Source organism: Polyergus mexicanus, unplaced genomic scaffold (assembly GCF_030449975.1).
Source record: "Polyergus mexicanus isolate NDT 795.1 unplaced genomic scaffold, iyPolMexi1.0 SCAF_14, whole genome shotgun sequence".
NCBI classification, from domain to species: domain Eukaryota; kingdom Metazoa; phylum Arthropoda; class Insecta; order Hymenoptera; family Formicidae; genus Polyergus; species Polyergus mexicanus.
Window position 1 is genome coordinate 7,603,538 of NW_027223334.1, and position 27,033 is coordinate 7,630,570.

The 27,033-nt window shown below is 37.9% G+C and overlaps 1 protein-coding gene across 4 annotated transcripts in view; it reads left to right on the top strand.

Moving 5' to 3' along the window:
* Window positions 1-25,278, top strand: part of LOC138939265 (uncharacterized) — a 41,755-nt gene extending 16,477 nt beyond the window's left edge. For all 4 annotated transcript variants that reach the window (XM_070306907.1, XM_070306908.1, XM_070306910.1 and 1 more), the window contains 4 exons: window positions 19,284-19,427; window positions 20,987-21,309; window positions 21,738-22,012; window positions 22,445-25,278. In XM_070306907.1, the coding sequence (XP_070163008.1) occupies window positions 19,284-19,427; window positions 20,987-21,309; window positions 21,738-22,012; window positions 22,445-23,180 (1,478 nt within the window). In that variant the 3' untranslated portion in view covers window positions 23,181-25,278. The remainder of the gene's footprint in view (window positions 1-19,283; window positions 19,428-20,986; window positions 21,310-21,737; window positions 22,013-22,444) is intronic.
* The last annotated feature ends 1,755 nt before the right edge of the window (window positions 25,279-27,033 follow it).

Sequence of the window (27,033 nt, forward strand, 5' to 3'; positions counted from 1 at the left end):
GCGTACTTAGCGAGCCAGTCGCGGCGGGTCCAGTGTACCGAGAGCCAACGGTGCCTCTCATCGCGTAATCCGACTACTAATCGTTTCCGGTTTCGTCGGCGCCAACTTGCCTGCAGTATTATAGCCACGCGAGGTAATGTTAGACCATCTCCGCCTGTCCGCTAATAATACACCTCGATCGTGCATTAGACGTATAAAAGCGAATTTACACCATTCACTCACATAACGATATGATAGTTCGAAGAGTTCGACGATTCTTTATAAAAATAAACAATGTTCCGGAAAGTTTCATTGGCGAAAAAAATGTGACGATATAATATTCATCTTGGATAATCGTTAAAAGAAGCGATATGTAATATTTATGGAAAAAAGCATCTTATACGTTTCGTCATATAAAAATGTACAGTTATAATAAATATAAATTATACGAAACTGATTTTTATACAAGTTGAAAATCGCTTTCTATAAATTTCTCACCGTTTTTTAAACTTATTTAATTTCAACAATGATATACACAGTTGGTACAAATAATATCAATAAATAAAATATATACAAATTCTATTTCACGTTTAATAATGTCATATAAATTAATTCAATGACAGGATCGAAATGTCTGAAAGATTATGAAAAACGATAGAGTTAAATTTTCACGCGAGATATATTATAGATGTAATGATATCAACTCTACATGTGCATTATATATGTATATGTATAATGGAATAAAACATACATAATATTTATATTATGTCTCGTCTAATAGTCTAAACGTCTAAACACTCGTCTAATAATATTTTTAATTTTTTTTTAATTTAATTTTTCCAAAATTTTTCGACGCACTTTGATCGTATCTCTTTAATTAAAATCTAATATATTGTATTTCTCCGTATTTCGAATATATCAATGTTAATTACAATTGAATAAATAATTACGTTTCTCAATGTATAATCGTAAACGTGAAATAAAATATGAGAAAAAAAAATCATAGCATGCGAGATGTCATGCAAGCTATTCTCCGAAAGGCAGTAAAGCGAAAAGGAAAGGCGCACCAGATTAGTCAGTAGACAGTGTCGCGACCGGCCTGTCCGGAAGAAATCGAGAGTGGCTCCGAGAGAGCCAGGACAAGGTCGTAATCTCGTGGTTGGAAAGAAGAGAAAGCATTTAGCTCTCCCGATTCCCCGGCGACTTGACTTCTCCAAAGTATCGAACGTTGCGTAACCGCGTTCGATCATCTGACGTAACGAGGCAAACGATCGAGTATAATCGGTTCTATTATCTTTATAATTTGTATCTTGCGAGTCGCTCGACGAAATTTACAAAGATTGTCAATATCGTAAAAGTCGCTCGACCGCTCGATACGTTCGAAAAAAAGTCGACATCGCGTCTCGCCACTATATTTTATATTTCATCAAGATACGCGAGTACGATAATAAGAAAGAGAGGGAGCGAGAGAGAGAGAGAGAGAGAACTGATGGATGGTCCAGTCCAGACGATTCACTCTCTCGCTCGGATGCGAGCGTGGGATGCGGAGGTTGACGACCTGGCATCGCGAGGATCCCGTCAAGGTCGCACCGAGCGGTCGAGCGTCACGAATTTTCCGCGCGATTATGTGAGCGTTGGCTCGTCAAACCGCGAGTGTTTAAAAAAAAATAAAAAAAGTATCTATAATATTCAGTATTTATACTCGACCGATAATGAGGACTAAAGCAAAAATGTCTACACTATTTCTCTAATAAAATATTCAATAATATCAAACATAAAATTATTAAATAATAATATATTCTATAATGTGTTGTTCAAATATTAAATCCGTCTCTATTTAAATTGTCTGAAATTATTATAAAAATATCTAAATTTTTCATATGGAAAATTAACACATTCTATGATAAATTAAATGTTACAAGTAATTACAAATGTGTACTTTAAATTAATTTTAATAATAGAAATTAAATAACTTGTAACAATTAAAATAAATTTGCAAAAGTTGTTCCTAAATTAATCGAAACGAAATTGACCGAAAAGATGCGAGAGACACCCTGTGTGTCGACTAGCGCAGCATCGCGATTGACAAATGATCGAGTCGGTTCAAACGCAAATTACTACTATACGTTCTTGAAAAGCCAGGTGTCTCGAACGTGTCGGATTACGAAGAGTCAGGAGCGATGATCGAACGCCAGTTACTTTGTTCAAGATTTATTCGTTGAATAGAATCGCCAAGTATACGCTGAAACCGCGAATTACGCTCCTGTCTTATAACTACTAACCATCATTGATTGATGCGTTATATCAACATTTTCAATCTATAAATCAATTGTTCTCTTCTGATATTCAAAAAATATTTTTTTCTAAAAAGAGTTAAAAAAAAAAATCGCTCGATCAAATTATCTTTAAATAAAAATTTTATTTAACATTACGAAATTATCGCAAATATATTTATCGTTAATATATTATTAATATATATATATCTAAATATTTGCCTCGCATAATTTTTGATGCATAAATGAAAATTTCAATGTATTAATCAGATATCATAGAATTGGTATAATTTTTTTTATTTAAATTTTAATTGTACAAAAAAAATACAAAGAATCATATATATATATATTATCCGTCAGAAATGAAAGGAAGTTATAATCTATTAACGTCATGTTATCGTATAAGAGATAAGTATTTAGTATTATTAATTGGTATTTAATTTAGTATATTAATTTAGTATTTTAAACAGCTCTGCTTTCTAAATGCACTGGCGGAAATTAATGATAAAAGATTAGCTAATGATTCGACCGAAAAAGCTTATTCGTTTCGCGTTACGTCGCAGTACTTTCCTTCTATAAATATAGAATTTAAAATTTACAACGTAAAATTTCTATCTCGGGATAAATTTTTTCAATTAAATTAAATTAAAATTTACAGTAAATGAGAATAATAATAACATATTCAGAATATATAGAATTGTAATATGTGTGAAAGAGAATTAACATTATATAAATACAAAATTTATGAATTAATAAATTTCTCGCACATTATTTTACTTTGTTAATTTACATAAATATTTGAAGATTTATAGTTTTATGTATTTTTTTTTTTAAATTCACCGCAACGAGTAGCAGAAATAATTTCATACCGCCAACTAATCTGATGCGCGCTTTTATTAAAATTTATACACGACTTACCAAGAAGACACCTGCATCCCCGCATCAATATCGTCGACTGACCGTTCTCTTCCCCTTTTTAAGGCAGAAAATCATGGTTGCGAGACTCCGTCGAATATATCCAGAATGTATCCGTAACGCGTCGATGATAAACACTCGCGATACAATTTTTATATTTTCGCGTCCCGCGTATAAATTCGAAACTATGCAGTAATATTTTTGTACTGTTATATGTATATAATACATACATATGCATCGAAATTTCTTGTGTCTAAAGTAAGTTTAACAGTGATTTTTACTTTTACGTACTCGTGATGATAAAATACGAGGCCGCTTCTGTTACACGCGAGAGTCTCGAGACGCGACGATTCCAGGAAAGCGATATCAGGAACGCGCGAGCTCGTCTTCCACGAAAATGATCGCGCGTCGAAAAATAATTATGGCGATTGCAAATATTACCATCGTTCGTAGCGTCGCATTTGCGGTAAAAAGGCGCAATATCTTCACGATATTCGACAATTTCACTCGCGGAAGCGTTAGATAAATTCAAAATTTCACGTTACAACGAGAAGAAGCAGGAACATGTCCTCGTTGTTCCGAATTCGTGTTTCGATCGCGAAAATAAACGTAACAATATTACACTTGTTACATTATATGATTGTTACACTGCACACACATACACACACACACACACACACACACACACTCGCGATGATAAACGATCGATACGAAATCGAAGAGAGGCGTACTTTTCTCGTGATCGCGATGGCCGCGATGACCGCGATGACCGTGAAGGGAGGAGTGGAAGCTTCCTTCAATCACGTACGCCACATCCAAGTTTTCTTCACCCTTTCGTATTAACGAGAGACTTGCGGCTCGATCGTGGAAATGAAAACGGTAGCATCCCACACATATACGAGTAATATACCGTACATTCCGTCGCGATAAATACGGGTATGATCGAAGGCAAAGGACGATTCGCGGAATAATACCTCGCGCCTCACGCTCGCGACGGTGTCCTAGCACGACTGGCGTCTCGTCCCCCCTCACCCGCGTATTAACCGAAATTACTGCACGTAGGACAACGAAGCGCTGTGATTGGCCGAAACGAAAAGTCGCCTGTTGTCCAGCGTTCAAAGTTCAATTCTAGGAAAAATAGGCTTTACTCGGCCCGAGTTTTAATAAAAAGACGATGTAGCAATTTAGAATAAATTTGCCTAAAGCTAATGTATTATTTCGCTATAACACTTATGTAAATTGATATTATTACCAGAGATAGTATTATATATTAAATAGTATTATATATTATATATTAAAACTGAAAAAATTAATTAAATATTAACTCTCCTAAAAAAAATTAAATCAATATTAGAAATATACCATACGTATATTAGACAGTAAACGCAAGAAAAGCTTACGTTTGTAATCTTATATTATAATTAATTTCATTATATAGCTATTCGGTTTGGTTATTAAATTAATTAATGAGAGAAAAGGCTAAATAAATTTAAATTGACGAGAGAAATCAAAACAATCTTTAAAATCGATATTAATAAACGTTATACGCGCGTTGAAAGATCTTTTTCTCGATAATATTTTCCGTTTACTGTATGTATAAACGGATGTCGCCATTGGCATGATATTTTTCATGCGATGGTCGTGTGAAAGCTCTCGTAACAAAAACAATATGTTCGAAAAGCGTACGTAAGGCAATATTAAAAGTGATGCAAATCAGACTGCTAATGATGTGAAATCTTTCGGATTTTCCCGTTTCGCGGAGTTTGCGTTGGGGAGTTTTTGATAGTATCGTAACATGATATCGTGACATGTGATCATTCAACGATGTATCTATATGTATTATATACGAACGGCTTGTCGTGTTCCTGAGAGAGAGAGAGAGACACGGAATAACATTCCTCTTCTTCTTCTTTTTTTCTCGCTCTCTCTCTCTCTCTCTCTCTCTCTCTCTCTCTCTCTCTTTTGCGCAATCATCTTTCGCTCGCGTACCTCGTGTAGTCTACTGCGAGGTTCATAGGTTAACTGGGAAGCCGCATGCGAATATAATTACGCTATACGCGTGCCCCATTATGCAATCGTATGTGCGTGAGTCGTGTCACGCATCGCGATACGCCTACAGTTAAACCGTATTGCAACGTAGCGCGTATATTACATACGTAAAATTATGAAAGGAAAGTACGTAAAACATATTACTTCGATATGATGCAATGTATCGCGCGCAATGATGAATAGATAAGAGTCTAAATCCATTTGCAAATTTCTTACGATGCTCTGCTCGTTCTTAAAGCGTTTCTTGTATTTATTAGACGTATGTAAATAAAAATAATACGCTGCGTATCAAAAATTCAGATGCGCCCAAATTTTATTTTATATTTTAAATATTCTTTTAAACATTTCTCGAGCTTAGCGATAGATAATTCAAACAAAATTTCAATAATAACAGCAATAGCCTCAGAGTAAGAACAATGAAATGGGAAAACTGGTACATATACATATAAGAACCAAGGCGCGGTTATCGATGCGCATTATTATACTTATTATTGTTAAATTTTATTAACTAATGCGCATTAAAAATGTACGTTTTTGGACCATCTTTAGCATGGATATAAATATATAAAGATTAGATTAGAATTTTAAAACTTGACATGTACGCAACACATTGTAGTTGCGGTCAAACTTCAAATTAAAATTAACCATCTCTCACAAAAAGGAGAATTAAAATTTACGTATATATCGTCGTACATATATCGTCGGTGCTTTACAATATAATGATGATGACTAATGTTGATACAGTCGATACGATCACAAAAACAACAGTCGTAAAGTTGGCGATAAACAAAAGTTAAAAAACAAAAACAATGAGAGAGAGAGAAAGAGAGAGAGAGAGGCTAATACGGCAAGTTTAGTTAATATAATATTTACATCCGATTCAAACTTTATAAAATCAAATTCAAATTCAAGTTTTTAAATTGATTAATTTTAAAATTTACGACAAGTTCACCATATTATATTGTAGAAAAATTATGTACAAGTCGTACAACCAAAAGTAATGGCAAAAGGCAAATACGACAAGCTTAATTAATCTTTAAATTTTCAAATCTAAATTCAAATTTAAATATCCGAATCAATCTTTTATTTCTCTTTTAATTTTTGACAAGTTCTTTACTATTGTCACAAATGCAAGCCTTCCACGTGGATTTTAGTGAGCCTTCCTTTTCATTAATTTAATTTTAATTTAAAGTTTCACCAACTCTTGTGTATGTCAAGTTTTGAAATCTCAATCTAATCTTTATATACATATCTATATCCATGCTAGAGATGAATAAAAAAAACGATTCGAAACATACATTTTTAATGCACATTATAATAAAATAAAATTTAATAATAATAAATTGGCGCACCAATACCCGCGCTTTGGCTTTTATCTGCCAGTTTTTCCACTTGAAAATTTGAATAGCTCTTTGCGACAAAGACTTATTTGATTTACGGTTTAGGAAAGAAGGAAGCGCTCTTACACAATACCGTACCGTTTGAATTCCTGTATTCACCGGTATAGAACTTGTTGGAAAGTGTTTCACGGAAGCTTCTTTCGCGGTTTATCAGATCGGCGGCGGATGGATTATACGTATATAATACTACCTTGAGAAGAGAGAGAACTCGACAAGGAAAGTATTATCCGTAATACAGATTTATGTGATAGCATCAATAGAAATTTACATATTGAGGTAATAAAAAAAGAGATAATAGCATGTATTAAAATGTGAATAATGAATTCGTAAAGAGTTTATAAAAAAATTACATAAATTACGTAGATAAGATTTAATCGCTTCAAAGTTAAATTTAACGTTACAATTTAATAAGAGAAGCCTGCGTAAAGTTATATGTTATTAATCAATAATCTGTTTGCTGTCATTTTTACGTGTCATCCATTTCGTATATCACATAGATCAAAGTTGGATCAGTACATGGATATATTGTTATCGAGAAGAAAAGCACCATATGCATTCCATCATCGTGTTCGCGGTAAGAAAGTCGAGATTGTAGTACGATCGCTTCTGCAGTTTTCTCAATCCGACGACACTTTCGAGTATATCGGAGATCGACGGGCAGATTTCAATTCGATATTTACGCTCGAATGAAGTGATATACGTTTGATATATAATATATGATATACGGTACAAAGCTCAAAGAAAATACTGACCAACATTGCTGGACAACGGATCAGTATTCGAAGGACGGAGAGAAGTTAAAGTTCACGTATTTCCGAGAGTTTTAAAGACGAAACGAGAGTGAAGATGAAAGTATGGATATTCTTGATTTGAATTTCACAGAGTTAAATAAGAATGGAAAAATCGGAGAGATTAACTGCAAGAGAGATTATAACTCTCCTGCGAAAGCGAGTTACGCTCTATCTCTATGGTATATGAGCATATTCTCCAACAAAAGAGGAAAAAGATGTTTTAATGGAAATTGAAAGAAATAGGAGAAATTCGGGTATTGAGGGAAAGCTAAAAGCGAAAAGTAATGACTCCGCAGAAATTCAGCATGACGTTCCAAAGAATTCAAATGTCGTGCAAGATGTAATTGAAAATTTGTCGATAACCAGTGAAAATGATTACCCCCACCATTCAAGTACGCCGTTGATTCGAGACACCTCGAATTTTGCAGGAAAAAAACTTGTGGAAGACGACAGGAAGACAAAGGAAGAAAATCGGACCAATTATCAATCATCAACACTTTCAATCATTTGACCGCGTTTAGCACGCAAAAGTCGCAAATTCGCGAAATGTTTCTCGCCAATTGGACACCTATTTTCTCGATTCCGATAACGATGGCATGCGAACGTTTGCCGTCTAAACTGTCAACGGCTACATCCTTCGCTCGGACCACTCGAATCACGAATCAGGAAAGAACGTCGGCGACGAGGCAAACAGCGATAACATAGATTCTTAAAGCGTGTATCAGGACGAGGATTATCACTTTCTTATGTCGCTTCATCATCGGCTGAACAAAATGCCGTTGGTGAGGAAAATGAAAGTGAAAGCGAAGATACAGACGATATTTTATGAAGAATTGCGCGCAAGAATTCGCGATCCGCGCGAGAACGACAGCGTGAGAACAATATTGCATTATACAGTCCTTAGAGCAAAAAGGAAAGAAAGTTGGATTGTTATTAAATATAAAAAAAATTAACGTTTTTAGATTTTTAGATAAAAATTATTGAGAGAGAGAGAGAGAGAGAGAGAGAGAGAGAGGGGCAGAGAGAGAACTTGTATGTTTCATAAATATTATGTGCGATAATTTCACAAAATTTAATTTTTACATAACACATCCGATTTCTCTTGTAAAATATAATATCTTTTTAATATTTAAATTTTTATTGATAAAATTTCTATTTGTATAAAATACACACATAACACACCTACGGTACATACGCACTCTTGTGGAAAATATTATAGTACAGGGATACGCGCACGTAACGAGTCGTATATACATACATGCGCATAAAGCTCAAAGAGAAAAAAATGATGCAGATCAGAGAGCTTTACGGAAAGAAGCGGGAGAGAGGACGCGAGGAAGATTGTTCAGATATCGGCGCAAAAAAGTCGCGCAAGGCGGTAATTTGCCCGTTGATCGTTATTTATTGTAATCCTCGTGCTACGCGGGCGGACGACCGGACATTTGCGTGCGAAATTGGCGATGGCATAAGGGCATGAATCTCCTCACGCACGATCGGACGCACGAGCAAGAAAATGGGGGGGGGGGGGCCTGCCTTATGGAATTGTACGTTGAACAGTGGTCAGGGATTGGCCGCGTCTCTCCGTGTTGGCACGTTGACACGTACCATTTATACCTCATCATGTCCGTGGAAGATGGGCCGCGCGAGCGAGCGGTCTGCGGTGAAAAAACGCGGGGGTCTGCCCCCCGTTTCTCCCTTTCGTCCGCCGTTTTGCACGTCACTCGCGGCCAGGAACGCGGTAAATTGAAGGTGTCAGTCGTAGTGGAATATAGATCGGGGACCCGTCCGCGTGCCCGCCGTCGAGAGCAAAGTTCCATGCCGGTTAATACCATCGTAAAAATTTCATATACGCGGCGGAAAATCAATCTAAACGCAGTCAAAGATATGCTACAATAGCATTCGTCCGTTCGATATATATTTTAGAAAATTAAATAAATGTAAAATTAATGGGACTTATATCCCTACTCTAATCTCTCTTTTCTATAATAATGCAAATTAAAATCTACATTTTCGACGAATTATTCAAATAAAGCCAGTAATTATTGTTGAAACATTAGAATTTAATTGAGAAAAGAATGTAATATGTATATTATTTATATATTTATACCATACATGTATAATATCTGATTTTATCCGAAATATATAGTTTATATGTATAAAACAGTTGTTTATTTTTAAAAAACAGGCTCTTCAATAGAAATCTATTAACATACGTAACATTTTGTATTAATCGACAATAATTTTGTTACGATCTTATTGTTAGACAGAATTGTCGAGGTAACGAATGAATAACGATCGCCGCGACGGTGGTCTATCATTACTTAATCAGAGATTTGCTCCAGTTTACCAACATAGTGGCTGGCTTAACACACATCGGCAGATCGAACACGGCAGAGTGATCAAGAATCTCTGCAGACATGGATAATTTCATGCACCGAGAGTAGCGAAGCGGTAGCGAAATAACTCGAGAGTTCCGGCGGGTCTAAACGAATTGTTCGTCGAGCGTTGTAAATCAAAAAGTTTACGCGGAGTGATTATTATCTGCCGCTTAAGAATGCGCGAACTAACAACTGTAACGTAACGCCGGGAAACGGATCGAGGCGAGCGAAAACCGTTAATTGCGCGACAATATTCCGCGTCGATTCTTATAAGCTCGCCCGATGCCGATCGTATCGTAGAACCTTTGTAGAAATGCGTTTCTCATTCAAGAATTAATGATGGTTCGCAGGATCGGACACTGATTTTTTTAAATTGATATATTTTTTTCACTCTCTAGTAGAACCAAATCTTTCCCTCTCTTTACATAGGTTTAAGTGGATTGCGTTAAAAAAAAAAAAAAATATCACACATCTTAAACATACCATCTATTCAATATTTAATTTTGAAAGGTTAAACTACACCGTGTGTACATGACAAACTAGACTAAAATTTATAAAAATATTCTTTCATCTTCTTCTCTTCCCCTCCTCCGCTTTAATGAAAGAGGAAAGTTGTGCATTCTACAAAAAATTTAATTCTATTAATTTCCATATAAATCCGCTCCTCACCGTTTATTATACAAACGGAGAATATATATACGAACACGTGCGTGCGTACGCATGCGAGACCGGAGGGCAACGCAAACGATTACGCAATGTGAAAGTCGTCGATGGAATTCACTCTTACTTCGACTTCGCCCTGACCTCCGATATAATGGGAGCGATCTGAATAATCTGGTTCGGCGCGTATTTGGCAATGGACCCGTAACCGATTTAATAAGTATTGAACGTTCCGCCTTTTGCTTTTCAAAGGCTTAGCATACGCGCGCGCGCGCGCGTGTGTGTGTGTGTGTTCGATTACGCACTTATATAATATTCAGATTAGATGATGACGGCGTCACGTCCCGATGAAAAGATTGATCGATTGACTCATATTAAGTTAGCCCCCCCACCAACGCCAAATTAAATCAAATACATCAAATAATTTAGTGCTAATTATGTGCTAATTAGTTGCCGTAGTCCGAATTTTGTTGCTCAAACCGTTTAGCAGGAATTTACATTCAAAGTGGGGGGTGCTAGCTTGACATTAAGCCAGCCCCCCCCCATACTGAAAAAAATATATAGAATGCTCGAATCAAAAAATAAAATACACTAGAATTTGTTGCTATTTTGTTGCTCTAAAATAACATAAAAATATTTTTAAAAAAGTATATAATTTAATTAATACCACTATATACTCAGTCTCGCCGCGCCGTACCATTCACTTGCGCGAAGTAAAAGTAAATAAAAAAATGTATCGCTCGCATGTATTTGGTACTAAAATAATCTGTGGACAATATACTGTCGAAATATATGAGAAACTGAATTTGTTGCTCGTCTTAAAGTATTAAAAATCGATACTTTGTCGCCGCGGACCCTATACGACGCGCTCTTATATTATATAAATTAACTAAAAGAATTTGTTGCTCGCATGTTTTTGGTATTAAAATAATCTGTGGACGATGTACTATCGAAATATATGAGAAACTGAATTTGTTGCTCGTCTTAAAGTATTAAAAATCGATACTTTGTCGTCGCGGACCCTATACGACGCGCTCTTATATTATATAAATTAACTAAAAGAATTTGTTGCTCGTCTTAAAGTATTAAAAATCGATACTTTGTCGTCGCGGATCCTATACGACGCGCTCTTATATTATATAAATTAACTAAAAGAATTTGTTGCTCGCATGTTTTTGGTATTAAAATAATCTGTGGACAATATACTATCGAGATATATAAAAGTCTGAATTTGTTGCTCTTTACAGAATACATATGATTATCTTTTATCGTTCTATATCTCGAAATTTCATTTTTGTTAATTTCAAACAGTTTTGCATATATGTATATATATAAAAAGACATAGCAGTGTCTTACGCCAATATGTAGTATATATGTTTCTTGAAAAGAGAAGCCTTATCATGTCATCGTGCCGAAATGTTCGGCAGCGCTTTGTATCGTCTGAAAGTAGATAAAGGCACGTTTTGTTTTGACATCGGATCCGCGTCGCGCACGACTATCTCGCGTTCCTTCTTTTTTATAGATTCTTATATATTTCGATAGTACATCGTCCACAGATTATTTTAGTACCCAAAACATGCGAGCAACAAATTCTTTTAGTTAATTTATATAATATAAGAGCGCGTCGTATAGGGTCCGCGGCGACAAAGTATCGATTTTTAATACTTTAAGACGAGCAACAAATTCAGTTTCTTATATATTTCGATAGTATATTGTCCACAGATTATTTTAGTACCAAAAACATGAGAGCAACAAATTCTTTTAGTTAATTTATATAATATAAGAGCGCGTCGTATAGGGTCCGCGGCGACAAAGTATCGATTTTTAATACTTTCAGACGAGCAACAAATTCAGTTTCTTATATATTTCGATAGTACATCGTCCACAGATTATTTTAGTACCAAATACATGCGGGCAATACATTTTTTTATTTACTTTTACTTCGCGCAAGTGAATGGTACGGCGCGGCGAGATTGAGTATATAGTGGTATTAATTAAATAATATACTTTTTTTAAAATATTTTTATGTTATTTTAGAGCAACAAAATAGCAACAAATAATACGTCTCGATAATCGCGCTTGTGTGAAGAGCGTTACGGAAAATTTAGGCTGGACGGATAGGTGGGGGGTGGGGAGGGGAATGTCGTCGAATATCTCTTCCAAGAACAGGAGCGAGCGAGTTTTTTGCGAGAAAAAAATCGTGCGCCAAAAAACCTTCGCGATACGAACAAGGATAAGATAACGAAGCTCGAGCGATACTTTTGCAATCTCGCGATTATTTTCTGGCGAAATTATACATATAATTGAAGAAGAATCATATATTTTAAAAGAATATTAAAGTATATTGAAATACGAAACGTGTGAAAAACGCGACGCGAAGCTTCACCAATTGTAAAATTTCTCATTTAGCTGTTGGTACTCGTGGTTTCTCGCGGCATTTCAGAGACATTGATTAACGTTGACATGTCACCCTTAATTGGATTTCAGTAACATCCATAGTTTTAAAACTAACCAATCACCAATCAAGAATCGAATGACCGTGATTGGTCAATTTTACAACCATGAATATTATTAAACCTGGCGTGTAAAATTAGTCGACTAACTGTCGACTAACCGAACACATTTTTTTTTTTCTCTTAAATAAGAATATTTTATTAGGAATGTTCATATGTGATGTGTGAGCTGCTTTTCAGATATATTCCTCCTTGAATCTTACACATTCTATTCAACGATTATTCTCGTTGTATTATCGTTTCGCCATGAAAATTGATCGAGATTTTGTAATATAAGCTCTCTCTTTCTCTTTCTCTCGAGCCGCGCTTCTTTGTTTATATCTGAATGTTTTCATCCAACTTTTTTGAACGCTTCTGTACCGAGACGTTCGGCGACGCGGTCCTCCCCTCTCCTCACCTATCCGTCCAGCCTAAATTTTCCGTAATCGTGTCAGTCTCTTCGCACAAGCGCGAGTGTCAAGACGAATTACGGTCGCGCTCCGTGTTTCTCGCGTCTTTTTATCCGTCGAAAGTGAGATCCGCGTACGAACGAGTGTCGGGGGGGTCTTGTATCGAATAACAGGCGATTATCCGAGTGTAATATATTAACCCGTGTAATCGTGATTAAGGCATCTTTCGATATATATATATACTCGCAAACGACAAGATTTTTCCCACGCATCTTTTATCTATCGAAAATGAATTTCGCATCCGAACGAATATTCGAAATATCCGAATCGAGAGTAATTTGTAGTTTTGATATATCGACTTTATAATACGATACAACGATCGATGACATACATTATTTAACATATTTTTAGGCGCTGAAATAATTTACTCGCTGTCGTATATAATAATATTGCGTTGAAAATATAAGCGCGTCGCGTTCGACACGTTTCTGCTTTAATATTCTTTAATATTGTTTTCAAATGTAATCCTTTTTTCAAAGTTATATTCACAATTTCATAAATCGAGATCGCAAAAGAGCGTCGCTCGAGCTAGTTTGATTTATCTCGCGCAGGATTTTTCGCGTACGGTTTATTTCTTGGAAGAGACGCGCTCGCTCCTTTTCCTGGAACGGATATTCGACGACGCGTTCCCCCCTCCCCATCTACTACTACTCAACCTGCCTAAATTTTCCGTAACCGTTACAGTAACCGTCGTATTGCATTAGCGTGCGAGATTGAAATATTCTTTCCGTATTTCTCGCCTTTTTTTATCCATCACAAGTTTATCCCGTGTATAAAGTGGATGTCGTGAGTATCGGGAATGTCGATTAGAATCACGGAAAATCGTCTCCGTCCATTTATTAATACGCGATTATATGTTCTTTCATGTTTATAATCGGCATGGAAATAATTTTACCGCGTCATTGCATATGGCGGATTTTGGACTACGAGTGAAATAGTGATTATGAGAATAGTGATTATGCACGAGTGGACAAATTGATAGACTGTCTCGTCTCAATTTGAAGCGAAGGGAGCAACCGGAAACGGAAGGGATCTCGCGATGACCAGATGCGGAAAGAAGTGAGACATGCAAGGGCGGTGCATCGGTCGGTCAGTAGAATTTATTATTAAACATTTAAAATTGTCAATATAATTTTTAGTTTATGGAAACAATAGTATTGAAAAATCGGGGTTTTTTTTTTTTATTATTAATGATTTATAGCTCATGTATAAATATTTAGAATTATAACTGACCATATTATCTTTGCCTTGATTATTTCTATTATTCGTCATTGATGATTACTGATGATTTCATAATTATAATCGTTGAGCGCATTAATTTTACTATTTTATTAGCATTCGAACTCGATCATTAATACGATTACATTTTATTTAACTCTGATCACTCTGTAATCTTAACATCCTTAACGCGTCATCTTTAGAGAATGAAAATTATCAAACATGTGCATTAACAAAATTAACAATATGCATGTCAATTTATTTTTTAATTTATGGAAACGATGGTATTGAAAAATCGAGTTGTTTTTGATTAATTATTTATAATCTGATAATCATATAAATATTTAGAATTAAAACTGACCATATTATCTTTGCCTTGATTATTTCTATTATTCATCATTGATGATTATTAATGATTTCATAATTATAATCGTTGAGCGCATTAATTTTACTATTTTATTAGCATTCGAAATCATCATTAATACGATTACATTTTATTTAACTCTGATCACTCTGTAATCTTAACATATATCTTTAACGCGTCATTCTTAAAAAAGCAAGAGGAGCAACAAATTCTTTTAGTTAATTTATATATTAGGAAAGCGCGTGATATAGGGTCCGCGGCGACAAAGTATCGATTTTTAATACTTTAAGACGAGCAACAAATTCAGTTTCTTATATATTTCGATAGTACATCGTCCACAGATTATTTTAATACCAAAAACATGCGAGCAACAAATTCTTTTAGTTAATCTATATAATATAAGAGCGCGTCGTATAGGGTCCGCGGCGACAAAGTATCGATTTTTAATACTTTAAGACGAGCAACAAATTCAGTTTCTCATATATTTCGACAGTATATTGTCCACAGATTATTTTAGTACCAAATACATGCGAGCAATACATCTTTTTATTTACTGCGGCGAGACTGAGTATATAGTGGTATTAATTAAATAATATACTTTTTTAAAAATATTTTTATGTTATTTTAGAGCAACAAAATAGCAACAAATTCTAGTGTATTTTATTTTTTGATTCGAGCTTTATATATATTTTTTTCACTATGGGGGTGGCTGGCTTAATGTCAAGCTAGCACCCCCCACTTTGAATGTAAATTCCTGCTAAACGGTTTGAGCAACAAAATTCGGACTACGGCAGCTAATTAGCACATAATTAGCACTAAATTATTTGATGTATTTGATTTAATTTGGCGTTGGTGGAGGGGCTAACTTAATATGGGTGATCGATTGATAAATATTGCTGCTTATGCATCGTCTTTTACAAGTTAAATTTTAAATCGGCAAAGTATAAAAGTCATGAATATTTAATCAAAGCAGCTCGTGAGACATATTTACGAATTTTATATGCATATGTAATTAATTGATCCTACCGAATATTGTCAATGTCAATATCTCGTTTATAGCTAAAGCTGTTTATTGGTCATTTATGCCTGGCCATTTATAGGCATGTGATCGGTTTCTTCTTATACATTAGCCTTGTCTTTTTTTAGCTCGGACGATAATTGGTTGTTACGTTAAGTTAACGCAATATTATACCATCGAAATAAAAATTTTTTATATTGATCCGTTAAGAAAAAATTATTTCAGACCGCAAAGGAGATTGAGCTTTTATCAAGATTACATTCAGGGGAGCCTCGATCGTCGATTCAACAGCCGGACGATGTATGATATCCGGCGCGATGTGTGTTCGAGTAACGGTTCGTACCGAACCATCATCAAGCTTCCGAGATTGGCCATTCGTACGGTATCTCGGCAAATAACTGTGTAATCGTGGACGATAGTTTTTCGTGTCCTCTTATTTCACGACCGCCACAGATATTTTCGCTTTTTTCTATATGTATTTTTTATATATAACAAAACTTCATATTAAATACAAAATATTGATTAATTTCTCAGAAGCGTGAGACGCACACATGCGCAATTTAACAATATAAAGTGCATTTCTATGGCAATGATTAAAGCAATTGGAATATACAATATATTGTAGAATAGAGAAAAGAAGAGAAAAAAGACCGAAAGAGAAAATTTGGTTCCTTCCAAATGAGAGGGAGACGGAAGAGAGAAAACATTACGAAAACATCAATTGCGTTTTGGTTTTAAATCGATTAAGCCAAACGCGAATTACTATTTTGTATCTGACATCGAGTACAGTAGGCGATTCAAGGGAAGCCTGGATATGTAACAAGCGAAATCGAGGGCGAGATCGATCTTAGCCAAGGCGAGCGCGAGTTTACCGATGAATGAATCGGCACGATAAAAGTCGTAACGGATAGAATCGGAATCGATTTCTTCGTATACGTAGGCGATACGTGCCACGAGAAAGTTATTCGATTAATTTATATGTCACAAGCCCCTTACGGAACTCGATGAAAGACGCAAAACTCGCGTTCCTTTACACACGTTTTCTCAATCTTTATTAGGTACGCAGCCTCGCGCGCAAAAACGCGAAAACGCATAGACGCGCATAAATTGCATTTAATGACAAGACATGCATCTTGGTTACATAAAATATCTCACAGCCGACATAGAATAGCCGACATTCAGCCGAGAGAACAATTTTATGATTCACACTGTAATAGAACCGTAATAGAAATATCTCTGTGCTAACGAGCTATTGGACGATCTCGTTATAGCTCGAGATACTTTCTCTTCGTTCAAAACTAGTCATGCTTAATTAGTTGCGACTTGTCTCGTATACTTTCTTCATTTGTAATATTTTATTATATCTTTATGATATTTTGTTTTTATGCGAAAGTAATTATTATAGATGAAAAAGACGTAATAGCGTAATATCTCATATCTCGAGGGTGATGGAATGTATGTTTTATCGCAACAATACGTAGGATTATAATCGCTCATAATGCCTCCCAAATTTATCCCTAGGACATATAAAGGACGTGGAATAAAAATGGGAGGGACCTAATTAGGCATATTCTGAGTGAATTTATCGCACGCCGTTAACTCGCGTCTCACATTTATCTCCGTCCTCCACGAAGGAACATTACAATTTAATCCGGCTATCGCGCAGCGTGAAGGCCGATTAAGGATAAATTCGAAATTGGCTGTAAACGTCCGGATGCGCCGATAAAACATTCGTGATATCCATTCGCGGAAAGGACGCAACGATTGCGGGGATTCGTATAACGCAACAGGCTCATTGTAAATCAATTGAAAATGGCGAAAACGCGATGTGTATAAATCGCTTGCGAAACGGTACGACGATTTATATGCTCGTATTGTAAATACCGTGCCGCACACGAGAGCGAGCGCGCGTTTATATTCGGCTATAAATTTCCACGCGAGATTGCTCCTGCGTCGCGCCGCAAATCGACGGATTAGCGATTTAATCGAAGCTCGCGTCACACCGCGATCCTCGGCTCATCCTCCGGCAAGATCCTCACAGTTTCGATTCTCCCGATTGATCTCTCGCGTAGATGAAATAATATTACGATTACATAAAATTACCTTTTAATATATACAATACAATTAATCAATGACTATAAATGATAAAGATTTTTTAACGGAAAGAAAAGATTTAGAAAAGCGTACTAAATTTATTGATTTGTGCAAGAGACCGTGTATTTTAAATCGTACAAATATATTGAATTTAACAAAAGATCTAAATCGTGCGTTATCAAGGATTAAGTGAAAGGAATCGCGACGATAGCCTTATTGTTAGACGCACATTGTAACGGTTGGTTGTGGGTTTAACGAAAATTGTAGTTAGCCACGATGCAGAGGTATAACTCGATCAGTTATGTATCTACGCGTTGATACAAGGACTTAAATTGCCTTTATGAAACTTGATCTTAGAATCTCGTTAGGCCGGGCTATAAATGATAGTCGATGTTAGTTTCGGGACTCGGTGCGCCGCCGTTCGTATTAACAAAGTGGGTCAAATTGACATTGCGATTTCGTAAAGGATTATTAGTTGTTGGCCGCGGTGATTTTAACGGCGTGCTCGAACATAGGTAGGTAGGTAGGTAGATAGGTAGATAGGTAGATAGGTAGGTAGGTAGGTAGGTAGGTAGGTAGGTAGGTAGGTAGGTAGGTAGGTACGTACGTAGGTAGGTAGGTAGGTAGGTTTATGAAACTAGTCGGCTGCCGGTTTTTCTCCCCGCTATGCGAAAGCGCACGTCTCAAAGTGGAACGAGTTTCCACGGCGTAGAGCGTGTGCAGCAACGATAACGTTTGTCACGTTCCGCGTGGAGATGTGGAGAATGAAGCCAAACTGGACCGCTAACGAACGAGCGCTATAGATATAGATGAAAATAGGTGCGGAATGACGTTGCACACTCGACCGATACACGTGTTTGCGTCGCCGGCGCCGCCTCGTATCTCCTTGCACGAGAAAGCGAAATCCCATAAATTCCTCGCATCAATGAAATGTCGCGTGTTTCACTACAACAGCATCTCTGTTCTATATAGAGAAATTCTTAATCTTAATCTATCGTAAATAAAAAGAATGCCATATTTATAGAAGAAATATATAAAATACCGATTACGAGATATCGATTTATTTACAAATACGTTATTGATATTTATGTATTTTTATTTTTATTATTTTTGTAGATCTGTTTTTAACTATTTATATAACTTTCTTATTATATTTCACGCGTAATCTTATTTATGTTGCAGGCTGGTTCTCAGTGGTCCCGAATAATAGCGGTACCGGAAATGCCAGAATGTACAGAAGAGTCGGCGCGTTGGTACGCGCTGGAGTGCCGGCGTTTTTGCTCGCGAAGCCATTGAGAGCTTACACGTTGACGCACTCTAAAATGGGTAAATTATTTTACTTATAAACTATATTTTCGTATATATTAATTAAGTATATATAGAATAAGTTTTTTGATTAAACTAATTTATATATATATATATATATATATATATATATATATATATATATATATCATACGGAAGAAGGAAAAAGCAATTAAGAGGCAGCGTGGTAACTTGTGAGCACATATGTTTTATTACAATCAATTTATATTGACATAACTAAGAGTTTATTATTCTGGCCAACTCAAGCTTTTCCATTTTCCATGGGCCAACTATTACGATTGCGATTATCACCCGCTGCAATCTGCCTGTGTGAAAATTTAATCCGTTACAAACTATAAACCATGATTCATATATGGTATTAACTAGCGCGCGTTTGTTAACAATTCAGATTATTTGCCAAAATAACAAGACAAGATCTGCTCACATATTTTGGGGAAATTGATATTTGGAGAAATGCACGGACTTTTATTTATTATATCTAGACTGCCTGCCAACAGCGATGTTGACAGATGAAGCCAGAGCGGCCATTTACAATTTGGCAGAATATACAATATATAGATTGGGTTAATACACATTTACATTTTTACACTTACTTACATATGCACTATATATACACTTCCAATCTGCTCGATTGTAAATGGCTGCTCTCGTTTCTTGTGATTTCTTTTTACGGGCAGAGTAGTTTATACACGAGTTATATTATATATAGTATTATATATATATATATATATATATATATATATAGGTGTTCAACACCCTATATAATTCTATGCATAGGCGCGTATTCGTACATATGTATCTCGCCTCGCGGCTCGGATTATTTTCTTCCGAATGCAGCGACTTGGCCGTGACACGAATGTGTCAATGTGTCCGTAATGTACGGTTTTCGTAACGTACGCTCGCGCATCGTCCGTCGCGCGTCGCCATGTTAGTGCATTTAAACGCAAGGCGCAAGGCGAGCTTTACGCGCGACAGGCGCGTAACATAAGAAGGTATGCGGCTCAGTGAAGTCCCTTGCGACGCGCGTGCATAAACGACTATACCAATGTGTGTACGCAGCTCGCGGCGCGAGCATTATATCATTATACGCACCGGCGCCATAACAATTATGATCGCGGCGGAAAATCGCAGGGGAATTCCTTCGTCCCATTCTACTCCTCCTAGTCCTTCTCGTGACGCTTCTCCCGACGTGTCACGTCAGTGTCCGTTATTCGACGCGTTTATTGACATTAATCGCTCGCCATCTCGCCTTTTATACTCGCTAGCTTGGGACGGCGATCGCAACGGTACGCAATCGAGGCATACGTCGTTGATTTCATACGGAGATTCGTCGGGATATTCCTCGAATATCAAAATATGTAGTATGTGTATCGAGTGGCTGACTAACAATAAGCTATATATTGGTAATTACATCAGAAACGCGTCAAGATTTTCCTGATAAGATGTGTTGGATAATGAAATGGATAATAACTGATAAAAAATTAGTATATAATTGAAACATATTCTACGAACGTTTGCGAAAGTGGTACGTTAATTTTTGGTCGATCTCTATCGCGCAGAGAATGGAAACTTGCGAGCCCACTACACGAAGACGACGGTACGCGCCGGCGAGGTCCTGCGGCTGACCGCCGTCTTTCAAGACACACGTCGGGCCCCGGTCGCCAGTGGCGTGTCCGGAATGATCCCGGAAGGCAAATCCTCGAGATCCTCGGAGAGGGATCAGTACGCTCAGTGCCTGGACTCTCATGGGCACGAGCTGTTCGCGCCGCTCTCGGCCAGAGGCGAGTTTTACGCAATCTGTCAGAGTGGCAGCCTCGACACCGGCAGCGACGCGGTGCTCTACAGAGTTCACCAACTCGCCAGGAGGGACCTTCCCCTGAGGGTAAACTTGATCGCGTCTTAAAATTAATGTCGTATAACGCAATCATTCTTATCTATTGTATTTTATCTCGTCGCCCGTTTTTTTCCCTATAGAGATAACATCGATAAGAAATTGTTAACATTTTACAGTATAATAGAAAGTAAGAAATCTCTCGTTGCATGAATTAATACGAATTAATTCTGCACGATAAAATATGCATATAATATTTTATTATGTATACGCGCGCTTTATTTTTCTTCTTCGTGTCTAATATTTCCTTTCTCAAAGTTTATTGTATTTTTATTGACTTTTGCGCCACATTTTTGTTTATATTGATATTGGTTATATTGCTATTAATAATGATATTGTATCGCGTATTTTATTTTCATGTTTTATTAAACAAAACTCTGATTTTCTCTTGACCAAAAACTCGCGTGTATGATCTTCAGGTACGTCTGGTTGCTGGACCTCTACCTATACCGCTGCCTCGAGATTACAGCGGTCTGATGCAGTTGGAGAACGCGAATAGAGGGCCCATAGTTCTCGGCTGCGCGGTGCCGTTGATACTCGAAAGACCTTTACCAAATTCCACGGTGCCGGAGCTCCTGGAACTCGTCGCTACCGGTCCAACCGCGCCAAGGGTGAAAAGGGCACGATTGGGATGCCCTTCCGAGGCGAGACTGCTCGCATCGCCGAAAATGCAACGATTACTCTCAGCTTGCAGGTAAAAGTCGCGATTGCATGGAGAAACGTTGAGTGATATATTAATTATTTAAGATATGCGATATTAATACGGAGAGTCTAAAAATTACAATTGATAAAATTAATATTGTATAAAATTTATGCATTTTTAAAATTAGTTGGCTCGAGAAAATATTATATACGAGATATACCTATAGAGAGATTTTTTTTTTTTTTTTTTTTTTTTTCAAATATTTATTAAGGTTTATATTTGGCGAGGAATTAAATCAATTAATCTATAGCTCAATTTTGAATATATTATTAATTTTGCCGTAACAAGAATTTTGTTGATTCGATTCTTAATGCGATCAAATTTTCTTTATTAGTCTCGTACTGTCCCAAATAACTTATATACATTAATGCATATGAGAGATAAGACGAGATAAGACGAGATGAGTTTGATAACGCTTTATAGAAGAGCCTTAGATCAGCGGGCGACCGAGCCTCGAGTCGCTCCGCCGAAACCGGCGACCAACAATAGTCAGCTGAAAGAATTGCACTTGAAGGAGATTAAAGCGAAGCCCGAAGTAAAGCCGATACTGCAAAGTCTGAAGGAGGGTTTGGAGCATATCAAGAAGACGACGATCCGCGACCGTAGCAACAGCCGCAGTGTCGGCAACAACAATAGCTTCCTCGACAGGATCTCGAGGATAGCGCAGGGTAACAGAAGCAGAAACCCGGCCAAGAAGTCGGCGTCCTTCACGTTCGCCGTACGACCGGAGATCGGTATGCGATCGCCCGAGAGGTATGCCAGTCTCGAGTCGGAAACGAATCTGATGCAGGCAGCGGCGCAGGCGTCGTCCAGGCAACAGGTGCAACGTTCGATCTCGACCAGCGTCCTCGAAGTACTCGCCAGCAGCACGGACATGGATCCGCCCTATTCCAAGGTTAGAGATAGCCTGACACCGTTACCCTCCACACCCCCGCCAAAACCGGAAGAGATCTACGCCGAAATCTGCGAGCTAGGCAGCGTCAGCGATCCATCGCGAGACTCGTCGCAGGAGGAGGAGAAACTGCCTTCCGCGGGAAAAACCGGCACCAGGGAGCGAGATCGGGGTTACGTGAAGCTCGCGCTGTCTCATTCCGAGGCGTCCGACGTGTCGGCGAGCATCGGCGACGATCAAGAGGGTATTTACAATACCGTGTGTTGAGTGCGCGATGATCTTCTATCGGGGATGGAATCGTTTCAGGATTCAAATCGTTCACGACTCGCGGTAATTGACTTTACGATCAACCGGAACAAATGACGCGACGCGTTAAGAGTCGTAAGCGAGTTGGCGAAAATTTTTGAGCATAGTTGAGAATATCGACTTGTATAATCGCGCGAGTGATATCGGCCAACGTTTGTTTCGTAAAGATTGAAGATCTCTAATATTAGAACGTTCAAACTATTGTAGTAAATTTTTATAAATGCTTTTTTAACGACAGAGTATATAAAAATCAAGTGTTTTATGGATCGAAGACTTACTTTATTTTTATACGCAAAATCGGAAATTGTTCTCCCAAGTATTTTCCCACCGATTCTCGACCGTTCTACTATTAAAGAGGGAGGCTAGACGGAAAGATACGGCGCATTTTCCGGGTCGGGGAGAAGACACCAGGAGTCGGAAGCGATACAACGATCGCGTCTGCCAAAGATGAGAATCGAGATTAACGGCTCGGCCCGTCGCCAAGGAAATTGCTCCGCTAGCAGTTTCTTTCGTCGCGGGCGGATCCGTGTCGAGGAGTCGCCGATACGAGCGTCTACGGGATACCGCGCGGAATGATTTACAAGGCTGTTGGAACCGAAGAAAAGGATGCCGTAATTACGGGCCCCGATACCCCGATGCTGCTGCAGCGGATGTAGCGGGGCCCAGCCAGCCGGGCCTAGCACGCAGGAACGCTTCTTCCTGGCTTCCGTCATTGAAGAATCAATCTGTCGTCTCGCGAGAGGCATGTTAATAGTGGCGGGCTCCGCGATTACTCGGGCCATTGGCCGTTGGGTGATAATAATATTGGAAAATAATCCGTTCATTATTATATAAAAATTATTGTCGATACTAATAAACTATTGTCAATTCTAATAAACACGTATTTGTTTTGTCAGTAATCAAGCAAACGAACTTTGAGATTCGATCAAATCCAAATTTTTTATTATAGAAAATTCCATTTGAAAGAAAGTTTCTCTCCTTTCTCTTTAACAAATTGTACAAATACTTAGAGACCTCAAGAACACGGTGTACGCTACGAATTTAATTTGTCATCGATAGTAATTTTTATAATCGTTTTATAAAACGACCTTGAGTTCAATTTTTTGTATGATAATATAAGAACAGGACGCGACGAGTGGAATTTTCTAGGATGGATCATGACGCTTTATGTGATCACGTACAAGGGGAATGTGAAACGGATCGTTGAACGTCGATCTAAACTTCCCGAACACGAAGCCAGTATATATCGCAGAGCACGCAACCGACACGCGGCACGAAGAAGTCGACGGTAGAATGTAAACGAGCCGGTCGGCGGTTTTTTAGAAAGAGGAAATTACCAACGTCCTTCGAAGGTCTAGGTCATCGTCGGGATCGTTGCGGCTTAGAGCAAGGTAGTCGATGGTAACGACCTGATCGTCGAATCGAATCGTGTCGAGCCGAGCCGCGCTCGTTCGCTTGATCGGGGCGATATTTTCTAACGATTAATTCATTAGCTCGTCATAGTTCATGGCATTTGGCTTCCTTTTCGATGTACGATGACCCCGAAGTTTCGCGCGCTCTCGTGCCCGATTGCGTGACGTTGCGCGATTGGCTGTTAAATGCGTGATTACAAACCTCGCCAGTACATAGCAGGTATCGCGTTCGAAACGCTTCGAGGAAACCGGCAGATCTCCTCTACCCTTCTCTTTTGCTCTCTCGTCTATTTTCTCTCTCTCTCTCTCTCTCTCTCTCTCGCATGACAAAGCGCTTGGAGTTGCCAGTCGGTCGCTGCATCGTACGAGCGAGGATGATGAAGAAAGGGCGTAAAAATCGAGGGAACGATGGACGCCTAATGGGAAATATCCGCGGGAGAACGCGGGAGAACGCGAGAAAACCAGGACTCGCTTGCTGAAGATTCTCAGAGGATCCTAACGGGTGTAATCTTGTCTAATTCGACCCCCCTTCTTTCCATTCCCTTCCTCCAAATCGCGTGCGCGCGCGATAATGATGTAATATTTGCAGGTTTTGTGTATATTCGAGTGAAGTCGTTAGTGGAAATAAAGAAAGGAGCGTTTCTACAACAAAATACAGCGTCGTCAAATGTATTCCCTATATCAACTTCCTTGTTGACATTTAAGTAAAATCATCTTGAGCTTGCAGCGGAAATATGCAGGTAAGTGATTTTTTTAGAAATAATGAAATTATATCATGATATCTTCGATAACAACATTGTAATATCTAATGAAACTGTTTATATAAATTTTATATATACTCTACTTATATAAAAGCTATTTTATTATAGCTATTGTAGATTAATACTTTATAAAACTATCAATACAAATTTGATGTTTTTAATACAGCGAATTAGTTATCGATTGCAATATACAATTTTATTCATCGATTATACAACTATAAATTATTTCATATTCATATTTTGAGAAAAATAAAAAGATGAAAATATGCAATGTAAACTGTGATTATCTCGTGTATCATAATACTATTTCCCTATTTGTTCCGTAAGGAAAACAGGTAAACTCTTTTATCACGCTTGTCTCATTATCGTTAAGTATGCCATTTAAAGAGTGATATATATGGAGATATCCACTTTCTCGCCGGCCGGCGCATGTTCGTCATTATTCACTTTGTCCGGCTCACCCACGATCGCGAACGTAGAAAATTCGCGGCTAAATACACACGGCGCGCTTTAAGGAATAATAACGCAAGACGATCGTCGACGCTCGCGCCGATTATTGGTCGTTAATGCTTTTACGAGCATGCGGTACGCACGGCTGCGTCTATTCAATTATAGCAAAGAGAGGGGTTCGGATATACACAAGACCCCTCCCCCTCTCCTCCTGGCATATCTCTCTTATTGTTAGAGAAGAGTTGCCTCGGCTCATCTTCCGCCGTCCACCTCCGCCGTCTTTTTCGTTCATCTTTATTTCTCTTTCGAGCACGGCAATGCGCATTTACGTCCATTAATATTAACGGCTCGAAACAACGATAATAACGAGGAGCTAACGGGGAAGCGGAGAAGCGTTCTCTTCGACGGTCACGTCGTGCAACACGTCGGCCCTTTCGCCCATAGCTCACGTGACCGTTGCGTGCATCATTCTCGTCACGAAGATCGACAATGCCAGGAAAATGCGACGACGATTTTTATCGTCGGGTAAGTTCACGGCTCTCTCTCAGGCTGTCTAAAGAACTTATATGCTGTTATACGACGAAGAACATTATAAGAATCGAAAGCTTTTGCTTCAAAAAAATATTCCTATTCCCGCTAAAACATTTTACATATATTATAATAACATTGATGTTTCGTATGAAATTTAAATTTAAAATGTGAAATTAAAATCATAATGTACTAAATATAAATATAATGGCCTGCATTTTCTTGTTAAAGTAATTATGTAAGACAAGGCTAAAAAAGGAGTAATAAATACTCGTAGTGCACAATGCGCAAGACTAATAATGTGGGTTAGCGTGATACAGGGTGGATTGAGAAGCGCGATAGCGGGAGCGGCCGTTTCACATCTCAAAGACGCTATTATTATCATAATTATTACTATCGCTATCGTATCCCGAGCAAATACTGTGTCGGACGCGGTGTAGATCGATCGAGACAATGCATAGGGCGTATCGAGATCCGGCGATCTCTGATCCACGAGCGCATATTTCAAGATCGGCATGCGTGAACGCCGTCTCAGGGACGTCGGGTTGCTTTCGCGGTTGTGTATAACTCGGCTTTACTGCGGCTAATGCGACGGACACGGAGCGCGAGGTATCGCATTTCGCGAACCCAGATCGACCGATCGTGGAAGCATGTTTTAATATG